We start from the raw sequence: 12,745 nt of genomic DNA on the forward strand, positions 1-12,745 counted from the left end.
TTCATTCTAGACTCAAATTGACATTGGAAAGGGAAGATACGGATACTAAGTCATTAAACTTTCTAAATTTCACGCTTACCCGGGACTCGAACAAAATACAATTTAGCATCTATCGAAAACCCACAAACACCGGTATGCTTCTACATTATAATAGCTACCACCCGTTCACCTACAAAAGATCGATTATCTTTAATCAATTTCTAAATGCCTATAAATATTCAACGACGGATTCTGCTTTGGACTCAGAAATACAAATATTAACTAGCAGATTCTTGAACAGGGGTTATCCCATTAACACAATAAATCGAATTAGGGTACAAGCTAAGGATAGGATAAAAAATACTACACCAATCAACAATAGTAATATCAAAAAATACTTTATTTCTGTCCCATATGTTGAACAGTGGCACAAACAGCTTAACAGATTCTTTAAAGATACCGAATTTAAAATTATAGCTAGGCCTATACGGAAGTTACACACTATACTGAACAATCGCTCGGTTCTTTCCGCGTTCGCAACACAAATTAATGATCTAGTATACAACATTTCTTGCGGTGATTGCGACTCGTCTTACCAGGGTTCGACGCGGTTTTCTCTTAATATTCGTGTAAATCAACACGAAGCCTCAGTTCGTGCTTCTCGTTCAGCAGCGTCAGAATTAGCCTTTCATGCCATTAACGAAAAACATACTTTTTTATTTAACGAGGCCAAAATACTTAACATTCAACGTAATTATACGCGACTATTAATTGCAGAAACCGTTGAAATTAAATTACACGAGAATTCTGTTAATGTTCGGCGGCCATATTTGATCTCCGATGCGTGGACCTTTACGCGCATGCACGAAGACATATAATCACTATTTAAGTTGCAGGTTTAGCCTGATTCGGTAATTTTCATTCCTGTGATCACGACAGTCGGTCGAAAAGCATTGTCAGCTTCAGGAAGGAAAATCGTTTTGAATATTTTCGTTAGATTCTTTTAATTGCGTTAATTTGAATTTTAATTGTTTTGAATTGATTTTGAATTGTGTTAAATTGATTATTTAATTATTTATATTTTAATTATTTATTTATTTATTTATATTTTACTTTAATGTACCGGTAAGTTGTCGATTTTTTCGTTTTAATTTCTGGAGGGTATCATACGGAAGTGTTCCACGTACTATATTGAGGTAAACTCCTCTTATTAATTTACTAATATTATTATCAACGTAGAACATATTGAGTATTACAGCTCTGATTCATACTATCTAAAGACAACTTATAAACAATAACCCATGGATCCTCATTACCAGCTGTTTGCACTAGGTTTTTCCATGCATCAAATTTCCTTTTAGCTATTAAACGGGTATATTTTCTTTTGATCAATTGATACTCAGTTTTAAACCTAGCAGTAGATTCTTTATTATCCCACAATTTCTGGTTATTGGAACTTCTTTCATGCCCTGTTGACCTCTCTCCAGAGATCAGTAAGATCAGAGGACCACCATTGCATTGGAGTACGTTTACTTTGCTTTAATTTCATCGACTCCCTCGAGGCATCAAATAACTTCCGTTGTAATAGTTAATCAAATGCATTAATCCTATCCAAATCAGCTAATAACATTTCACCAAAAATTGGTCTTAAAACTTACCCCAGTCAGTGTGCTTAATTGCAAATCTTCGAAGTTGTAACGAATGAGGCTCAATAAATCTACTTCTAGCACAGCCTAAGTTGAAAGTAATCGCTCTGTGATCGCTGTTAATCCAGTCTGGTTTAACTTGCCAATTAGATATGAAAATGAAGGCTGTACTATTGGCTAACATTACATCTATGTTAGACTCACCATTAATAGTTCAAAACGTAGGTTCATTATCAGGCTTATAATGATCTCAAGTTTAGATGAAGATATCAACTCTTCCAATAATCTGCCTCTGGCATCTGTAAATCTAGAATGCCATAAAAGATTTTTAGCATTTGAATCCAGACAGATAATCACTTTTCTGCCTTTCAATCTGAATAATGCCCGTTCCAAATAGCTAAGAGAGCAATGAAGGTCCACATCAGACTGACAGTACATAGATATAATGAAAAATTGTCCCCAACTAATTTCAACACCAACGCAGACTGCATGAGATGTACATAAGGAATCAATTCTGGTCACAACCAGATCAGAGCTGAAAACTAGCATAACAATCCTTATTTAGTTTGTTACACTTCTTTGAGACAATTCTAATAGAGTTGGGATATCACTTAACTGACCCCTATAAACATAGGTTTCTGAACAATGTCAATCCTTTCACGTTCACAAACTAATTTTAGTTCATCTACTACAGATCTTGCGCGCTGTGCATTATCTCTAGCAGATCTCTTGGAGCACCTTGAGTTCACCGTACATGTTATTTCTATGGGTAAGAGTGCTATTGCTCATTGCCGTAAAGTGCAGTATACGTTCTTTCCTTAGTAACTTTCAGTGCAAATATGTATTCAGGACACTTCTTATCTTTAACCGAATGAGCAGCAGACCTATTTTTTGCATTACAATTGGAACAACACTGAGGTTTGTTTTTATTTTTACAGAATTTAAAATTATGACCTGTCACACCACAATAACTGCAAACTGGCCTATCATATTTACATGTCTTAGAAGTGTGCTCATACCTCTGACAATTATAACACGTGGTAACCAAATTCCTTAAACCTGTAGGACATCAATCCAATAAAGATTTGTGTTTGTTTATCAAGGAACTTTTCAGAATTATGACCTGTCACACCACAATAACTGCAAACTGCCCTATCATGTTTACACATCTTAGAAGTGTGCCCGTACCTCTGATAATTATAACACATAGTAACCAAATGAAATTCCTTAAACCTGTAGGACATCAATCCAATAAAGATTCGTGTTTGTTTATCAAGGAACTTTTTAACTCTACAGGATACAGTATTTCCAAGATCCAGTTAATTCCGTTTTTGTTTTCATTAGAGAAACGTATTTTCACCTCATCACTGACGTCATCTTGCATAGACCCTTATGTATTAAGTTTCTTTCATATAACTCATTAAGTAGATCTTTATTTATGACCCGTCTTTAGTAGATACAGTATTATTTTTAAACCAGGTTTCTTATGTTTAGTGATGTTCAATCTCAATTTTTGTATGAGGGCATTTGTCCTAATATTCTCCTAATTCGTACCTTTTTAAGCAAATGCTCCATGATTTTAGAGACCGCCTTTTCTACATCTTAGACTTAAGTGCTAGACTTAAGACTTAAGTTTAGAATTTTAGAATTGTGCTAGACTTAAGTTTAGAATCTTGCTCAGGCCTCATCAGAAGTACATTATTAGAACTAACATTATTTCTATAAATAGTTAAATACTTCCTGATATAGAAATTTATAGTTATAGAAATTCTATAACTTATCTAATACTTCCTGATATTGTTCAAAATACACTGAACCACACCATGATTTACTCTGTGAACAAGATAATCACTATGAAAATCAAATAAATCTACTTAATACTGTACCGCAATTTCAACATAAAATTCAGGAACACATAATAATGCATTTAGCATAGACAGCAGCTAGTAGTGCCACCCAGTTCATTAACTACAGAAATTATTGTACATGCAACTAAAGAATTATCTGCAATGTGAAGAAATATGTTAACTCAAAATTACTTTTGTTAAGAGGAACTTCAGCTGTTTAATACATATATCCTTATTTATCCAAGAAATCCTATTTTAAACATAAAAAAAGCCCAGTGTCTGTTATAATATAAATAAGCTCTCCTAGCTGGGTGACTGTATTAAGAGCATTAACTTTTTGTAATGCCATTTATTTTTAATATTTTAATAATAAGTATATGGCAAAGTTAAAAAAAAAAACCATATCATTACATTATATCTTGTCTCTGCAATGGCGTAGTGGTTTTGTCACTCATCACCTGGTAAAAAGATGTAAGATTCCGAGATCAGAAGAATTTGTTGTGAAGGTTTTTCCTTCCTCCTACATACATGCAGACTGGTCTAGAATGCAATTTATATTTACACTCAGTTGCATTGACCTTTAAATAACCCATCTCTTATGTAAATCAGAAACTTCATCACATCAAGATTACTTTTAATTTAGAGAACAAATACAATGTGATTAAATCAGTTACAGTAATTCCTCTTTGTTGATGTACCAGTACAGAAAAGAAAGAGGTTACTTGTCATGTATTAAATTCAGTCCAGTATCTCTGTACAAAAATTTTGGTTATTTTTCACATCTGCTGATCAAGACTAGTGTTTCCCAAACTTTTCTGCTCGCTGATCCCTTTGGCTTCGAAAAATAACCACAGATCCTCATATCCTGGCCCACTTAAATATGGGGTGTCCAGACGATAGGTATCCAAAATTAAAAATTTGTCTCAGAACTGATTTAATATGTTTACAATCTACATTTTTCAGACTGACACAAAACATAAATAGTGACATAAACTGTCACTATTTGAGTATACAATCGATCGTACCTCATGGGCTACTAGTGTGAAGAATGGTCTTATTTTATCTCACAAAGTCCTTTAAAGTTGGGAATGTGATTGTAGACAACTGAATTCTCATGTCGGGTGCAACATCCAGTCTGTAATGATATTTAGATTTTGTTTAAAAAAATAAGTAAAATTGAAACTAGCCATTACAGAAATTATCCATGGATCCCCCAGGAAATGTTTGTGGATCTGTGGAGCACAGCTTGGGTACCACTCTATATGACTCATTTTCTAGGTATTTAGTAGAATCGAGCAAGATCTGTGGTAGATCTTGCTAACATAATTGCAGAAAAAAAGGGGAGGGAAATGGACTTTTTTCCCAATTGATGCATGTGAATAATTAATGTTTTCTTTTATTTTTCAGAATGAAACAGAGCAGGGTGGATCAAATGCCGGAAGTACTGCTGGAAGTCATCCTGGATCTCCAGCAACTGCTGCCCAGTCTACTCCTGCTGCAAGCGCTGCTGCTGGTCCTCCTCCCTTGCTGCATCCTCCACACAGTCCATCATCTACCCCTGCGGTAACAACACATCAGAGGCTATGCCCACCCCCTCTGCAGCAAGCAAATGCACTTAGGTAAATTGCAGTCTCTCTCTATTAGTTTTATAATCACTTTTAACCTTCTCTAGAGTATGTATATGTATTCCATGTGCCACTACAGTAAGTATATAAATTTGTTTTCAGAATCATTTCAAATAATGTGTCCATTTATATATGAATTGTCTTGGCATCATCTTCAATAATGCTGTTGATAGTGTAGCACCTGTACTAAGGGTCTGCTGTCTTTAGCTTTCAAGTATGAAAGGTAAAGTGTGACAGACTCATATTGTGTACCTTTGTCGAAAGTCATGCCAATCCAAAGTTTTAACTATTTTAAAGAATTACATAACCAGTCCTCAGGTCTGAATTTGAAAATTTTTTAAAATTTCATATAAATATTTAGGATTTCATCAGACAGTAGGATGTATAAACTTAAAAATATAAATAAATTATCTTACATTTTATTCATTAGAGAGAAAGTCTGAATGTTTTGTGAAGTGATATCCTCATGGATAGCACAGTTGCTATAATCACCATCCTCCTCCCATAGGGTGGAAAAGACCTGAGTTCAAATCTCATCAATGATCTGAGGAATTGTTATGGGCTCTTTTCACAATGTGGCTAAGTTAGTTGATCTCAGGCAATGGTAGCATGGTTTTTACCTCCTGGAAATTCAGGTTTTTCATCCAGCAAATAGAAAATCAACCACAGAACACATGCAACTTATAGACATAATTATGTGTTGCAATATGGTCTAAGTCGCTGATGTACCTAAAACTCTACACAACCAAACCTTGTGAAATGAGACTTCAGAAGGTTATTAATTATGTGATTTTGAGTTAAAAATGTTTGATGAACATTTAAAGTTATGCACATGGTTATTGCTTCGATGTTAAGAGAACAGCATTATTGAGAACACGAATATTGTTTCCAAATTACCAGCCACAAATCCAATATGATTTTCAAAAGACATTCATCAGTCTGACACCATACTATGAAAAGCAACTCTAGCTCCATAATGTACAGTTTAGACAGGGTAGTTCTTTAACAAATTCATTAACTTTTGGAATGAAAGATTTATGGTTGATAACTCATCTCATGGAACCTTGCTGATGCAGTGTTCTGCCTACTGGAAAAAAACAGCTGTATGTTTCTAAATGATTTTACAACCTTGGGTGCAACCAGCTGTTTATAAATTTCTTTTTTTTCTTTTATCTTGACAAAAAATTGTCAAGATAAAAATCTTCTTGGTCAGTATTCAATTTCAACAGTCTGCTGTCCTCCACTAAGTAAAAGTGTTCAAGTAGATCCCCCTCCCCATTCATTACTATAATTATAACCATATTTGGGTGTAAAAATTTTTATTGTAGCACTATGTGATGTTACCACGATGCAAAACAAATTTGCAGAGCTCATTTCCGTGTGGTATGTTGATTGTAAATGACGCCTCTACCCTTCTATAGCTTTTCATTTTATACCTCTGTACTATTGCACTGCACTGCACTTGACTTGAAATCTGCATGTTTGTTAGTTCCTCAGTACTTTTGGTGACATAGGTTAGGTTATGTTTGATACCAGTCTCTGCAAGTTGGTAGAGATTAGTGGTTCATTGAGTTGTTGTATTCTGCTGCAGTGAATAATGTTTGTTTGTATAAATTGTGATGATGAAACCAATACTTTGCCTTCTAAATCAACTTATTCTGTTATTTCATACTTCTGTAGTTCAGTGCTTTAGGATATAAAAGTTGTGAAGGGGATGAGGAATATGGGAGTAAAAATTTTTATTTTTGCACCATCTGAAAACTTTCAATTGATGATTCGTCCAGAATGTGAGGTGAATCATGAATTGAAATATATTAACAGTATTTTTTGATTTTTATTGGTATAATTTTTTAAAAGGATTGATAGGCTCAAATATTTTGATATCAGAATTGATTTTCAGTATGAATCATTTCAGTATGAATATGGCCCCATTTCGCGGTCCGTATTCATACTGAAAATCAAGATCAAGCCAGCTTTGCCCTTTTGCTCTATGCAAGGTTTCTGTCCTCACTACATTGGACATCATTTATGATAAAGGATTTACACCTTAATTGAATTCTAAATAAAGTTCTTTGCATATTTTGAAGTTTAGATTTTTTAGATTAAATAAAATCTGTTTTAGCTTGTCATAATGAACACTATATATGTTTTTTTTTTTTTTTTCTTTTTACAGGGCAGGTACCCCTAGAACCCTGCTGCAGCAACCACCACCCTTGATCTGTCCCACCACAACATTTGTCAATGGCACTGTAAAGCCACCATCTATTCATGACACCAGCATATAGGAAATAACCTGCTTGAATGATGACAGTGGTTTGTTTCCTAATTCACACTCAGCAGGGAAGTGCTTTACACGTACTGCTCTACCAACACTCAGGATGGCACAGTACAAATTTTGGTAGCATTGTGAGCTCATATCCCTAGTCTCGCTAGGATTATTCCCTGCTCATAGTAAGTGTAACGGATTTTCTGCCAGCATCCATATAGTATTTCAAAATGCAGTGTAAAAATCCTGACCATTTTCATTCTTCATCAAAGTACACCATTTCCATGAATAGTAATGTTAGCATTGGCAAAACATCTTCAGTTCAGATATCTGTAGTGTCCCAGTGTATGACTGAATATTTTGATACCAAAATATTGCCACATTACAGACAACTAGAAACAGCGCCTTTGAAACAATCCCTTTACATGCAATAGAACAGAGATGCAATGCTATTCTTTTGTGAAAATCTGTGAGAAATTCTTAGATGTTGGAGTGAATGAATCAAAACCCGAGATTGTAGAGAAATCCACAGATGCATATATTTTTAATCAGATACCTAAAGGGAAACAAGAGGAATGCAAGAAAATTGGGAAAACCAAAGTATACTAGTTTGTAGAACTAACTGCCTTCAATAAAACCAGCCAGGACAAAGATGCACAACTACCCTCTGTGTGCATGTTGTGTGCTTGCTTGTGTATGTGTATGCATGTGTGTGTGTGTGTGTGTGTGTGATGAGAGGGACTTATTACATTTGAAAACCAGTGTTTAAATAATCTCACTATTTAGAGTTTCTTTCATTTTTGCAAGAAGCCTAAAGGAGAATTTAAAAATTGCCAAGCAACAACGGACATTATGTACAAAGGCTGACGTTACTTTGCATATTGAAAAGAATTGAAAACATTTCACAAACATTCCTGAAATATATGGAAAATGCTATCTGAATTATATTTCATATGATTATATGAAGTTGTATAATTTGAAATTCATAGAAAGATATTTAGATATATTGGATTATTTATTTGGAAGTGAGATGTAAAGTTTTCAGAAAAATGTGACTTTTTGTAGTAGGATTTTGTTTGTGTGTGTGTTTGTTTTCTTTATTCAGTAATTTTTCCTTGCTGGGAAAGAATGCAGATGAATTCTGAGAATTTCAGTGCTGGCAAATAACTTAAAATACTTGAATGTTCTAATTAATTTTCACTTTGTACTGGCATAGTATTCGTTAACAAAAACTTTGCATTTTAGAACCTAACAGTTATTCCAAAACTGAAAAGAACATTCACAAAACATAGATTAGTTTAATTTATTAAAAAAAAAAAAAGCTTTGTTGTACAGTATTTTTAAATGTTAATTTAATATATTTTTTCTTTTTTGCATTTTACGAAATGTTCAGAAATATCTTTTCATAAGTAGACAGCAGTATGAAGTAGTTCTAGCATTAATGAATTAATGAATTATTGCAATCAGCCAGGTATACTACTGTATTAAAACGAGAGCAGGTTCTCAGATACCCAGTCCATTGCCGAACTGTTTCTCCTTTTGTGCTATTGTACATTTTAAAATGGATTGGAAATCAGTAACAATGGCTGAATGTCCCAGAATATTACCTGGCAAGGATTGTTGTAACTGTTGTAAATAATGATTTTCCATTAATTTCTGTCATTTTTCCTGAATAAGAGATTTATCATTTTGAAGTATGTCTGTGGTGATATCGAAGCTCTGCTTCTGTTCATATAGTCCTTGCTGATTAAATTATATCAAGTTTTAAGTGCTCATCATGTAGCCTTTTAGATATCCATTAAACATTAATGTCAGAAGTTTCAGTAAGGAAATTTATGATTTATCATTTGCTCTTTGGAGTTTTTATCTCCAGCTCATTTTTTCATTATTACATGGACTGGTTGTCATGTAAAAAAACCCTTTGCCAGTTTGTGTTATAAGTTTTTTTTTTTTTATATATATGAGAGATTGGTTTGTATAACAAATGAAGTTGATTGTTTAAACTTGAAGGCAATATTGTTAAGGCCTTGATGGAGACATGTGACTAGTGAAAAGTGAACACAGGTAAGCTGCATTGATGTGTGTCAGTCACTTATCTGTCTGTGATTGTAGTTTTTTTTTTTTTTTTTTTTTTTTTAATTAGGTGTGCATGTATATGCATCTTTTACTCGCTGTAATTTATTGACATAAAATTTCCTTCAAAATCTTCTGAACCACTTATAGTAACTTTTGAAGTAGTGCTCATTTTATCAGGACATCGATGTAATTTGATCATGCCAAAAAGTAATAAGGAAAAAAAAGTGATTTTTCTGTGTCCAAATAACCAATTAATAAAGTTTGCAAAAATTGGTATTACATCTATCTACTTATATTTACAAGAGTGAAATGCAGAGTGATTGAAAAAGTTCTGATAATAAGTAAAATGAGTATTTGTATGTTCATTTTGATTCTGTCAAAGTTCTAAACTTCATGGTATTAAAATGATATCATATCACTAAAATGTTATCACTTATAAATTACCAACACATGCAGTTTGCACGCACGCGCGCACACACACACACGGACAGTTTCATTTGAATATGCAATGTTATTAGAATTAAAAAGAAGTCAGCAATTAAACTTGCTTAACCCACAGACAATTTGGCAGTGTTGCTCTTCTATACATCATCAGATCATCAAATTGTCACAGTTCTTATTTTCACATTTGGTTTAATATTAATAACATGGAATTCTTCTAAATGGGTGCAAACCCATAATTGTGTGCCATTATGGGTTTGTACTAACACTTGTACAATAGGACACATTGGCTATCTGCAGAAAAGAGCAATGATGCACAGCAGCAAAGACAATACAGGACTCAGAGTGATAAGTGCACCACAGATTGTATTATTTAGTTTTTTAGGCTGGATATCAGTTGTGGGTCAACCTACATCAGTCATCTCAAACATGCGACCTGATCTTATTGTTTTGGCAGCACTAGCAGCACCATGTCATGTAGTATAGCACAGTGTGATCCAAATTGTCTAATCCTGTCGAAAAAAACCACATATTGATATATAATACGTACATTGAATGTACGTTGATTTGCTACCCATTGAGTTAAAGAGTTTAATTTTTGCTGGATTTCCTAATTTTGTGATTAAGTGGTATTACTAGAAAACTCAATTGTTGGAAAGAGTAATTAGTCTCTGTATACTGATACTGCTGGTTAGCAGCTAAGCACAATTGAACACCATCACATTGTTTCAACATATTTTATTCGACTGTGGGTATTTGCGTACAACAGTTAATTTTGAAATACAGTATATTGTTTAGTGATGTGCATATAAAAAAAATGCAGAAAATTTGTAAAATCATTAATAATATAACTTCGAAAATGATCCATATTAACTATTCATTCACTTTTCTGGTTTTTAAAGAAGGGCATGGTGGGGCAGGTAAATTCCCTATCCAAAAAGGTTATTGGGTTAAAGGACATATAGAGGGTATATCCCAAAAGGCATGATACAAAGTATTTTCAGTTTCAGCTTTGCTTTATATCTGCATCACTAAATAATATGTATGAAAACATGTATACAAAATTCCCATGCCACCATTTATTTGTTGATGAAATGGGTAGTTTTTAGTTTTATTTTTTTTTCCTTTTATTTCTAAATCTATCCAAATGTCTGTTCTGTCAGTTTAGTGTACGTAAGGAAATTTGCATAATTCATTTGTAATTTATCTTTTCTGATATCTGTGCACTAGCTACTTTGTTAGGACTTGCTTAACAGGTAATCATTTTTATGTGTAATTTCATTCATCAAAGTTATAAAATTCACCAAATTTGATCCTGTGGTTAGTGAGCAGTGGGAAAAAATTATATAGAATTATAGATAATAGTTATTTTGTAATACCTTCTGATCTAAATATTTCTAACAAAAAAAAAAATAATAATAAATAATAAAAAAAGAATCATGACCACAATATCAGGTTAGGTTAAGATGGTGTTTTTCAACCTTTTCGGCGCCTCCGTAGCCAGGTGGGAAGGAGCAGCAGTGCGTAGCACACGCTTCTTGATTAGACCAGGGTTCAAGCCCGTCACCACCAAATACAGAGGATGCGGAAAGGTCAGGGAATGACCACTGCATATCCCCAGAGCAATATAGCCTTAGTTGCTAATGCTCCTAAAAACCAAATAACTAACTAACTAACTCTCAACCTTTTCATTGCTTTGACATAAAAAGTTTTTCAAGGGAGTGGAGATTTAGAACTTCTTACGAGGGAAAACTTTTTAGAAGGAAAAAAGGGTATGAAATATTAACTACACAAATAAAAATGAAAAGATACACATACATATAAGTTAAAGATCATTTTTAAACAGCGGATTTCTAATTGCTTAACATTCTGTTCATTAAACTCATTACCGAGTAAGGAAGAATAAGCTGCTTTGGAGTTTCAACATACTTTAAAAGGTCACAATTACAATAGGACAGAGCAACAATCCACTAAGTAATTCAGAACTGTTCACAGCCATCAGAACTTAATGCTTAATGTGGATGACATATCCAATTATGGATATCGTTCAAAACAATTGCAATGTAATTTCCATTATATAAAAATGTTTATACTAAAAAGGTTTCAGCACTGAAAGTCTCTGCTTATGGAAACTTCCCTAATCCAACAAGTTAGTATCACTTTAGTTCATAGTAAATCACCGAAGTAGCCAAAATAGCATCATTTTTGTTATATCTCACATTGTGAATGCCTTCACGAGTTGCCTCAATATTGAACTACCTTCAACAGTGGATTCTCGAATAGGCAACACTTCACCAGTGGATTCTTGGCAGATACCACCATTCCCACCATGTTACTTATTCTTGGCAGATGGTATCTGCCAAGAATAAGTAACATTAGTCTTCTCCGGTGGCGAAGCACTGATTATTGGAGATAGTGCATATCAGGGAAACTCGTTGTGAAGGCATTGACAATGTGAGATGTAAAAAATGATGCCATTTCACCTACTTCGGTGGTTTACTACTACAAACTAAAATGATGCTATACACTAACTTGTTCAATTACCAAAATGTTTATATTGTTTTTATTTTTTAATATAAAAATAATTTCTATAATTAAAAAAAGTATTAAGTGGGAAAACGTCATTATAATAATATTAAAATACTAAATAACTATATACAGTGAATCCCTAAATGAACCTCCATTTTTTCCTCCTAAGGTAAGACAAATATTTGGGATATTTATTTCTTGTAACCACAAGTTCTTAGTATTAGCAAATGGCGCAAGGAAAAAGCTTAGCTGTCTGACAAGAGGAAGGATGCCATCATTCGGCTTACTCAATCCATCCATAGTCTTATATATTTCAAAGAAATCTCTTCACAGCTG

The 12,745-nt window shown here is 33.6% G+C and overlaps 1 protein-coding gene across 1 annotated transcript in view; it reads left to right on the top strand.

The window, feature by feature from the left end:
* LOC150083960 (REST corepressor 3-like) overlaps positions 1-8,059 on the top strand; it is a 231,415-nt gene extending 223,356 nt beyond the window's left edge. Inside the window, exons 13-14 of the mRNA XM_090374969.1 lie at positions 4,880-5,091; positions 7,271-8,059. Of these exons, the coding sequence (XP_090231095.1) occupies positions 4,880-5,091; positions 7,271-7,382 (324 nt within the window). The 3' untranslated portion in view covers positions 7,383-8,059. The remainder of the gene's footprint in view (positions 1-4,879; positions 5,092-7,270) is intronic.
* Positions 8,060-12,745: the final 4,686 nt, after the last annotated feature.

The sequence above is a fragment of the Mastigoproctus giganteus genome, chromosome 6, assembly GCF_048544385.1.
Source record: "Mastigoproctus giganteus isolate SK-2022 chromosome 6, ASM4854438v1, whole genome shotgun sequence".
Classification (NCBI taxonomy): Eukaryota; Metazoa; Arthropoda; class Arachnida; order Uropygi; family Thelyphonidae; genus Mastigoproctus; species Mastigoproctus giganteus.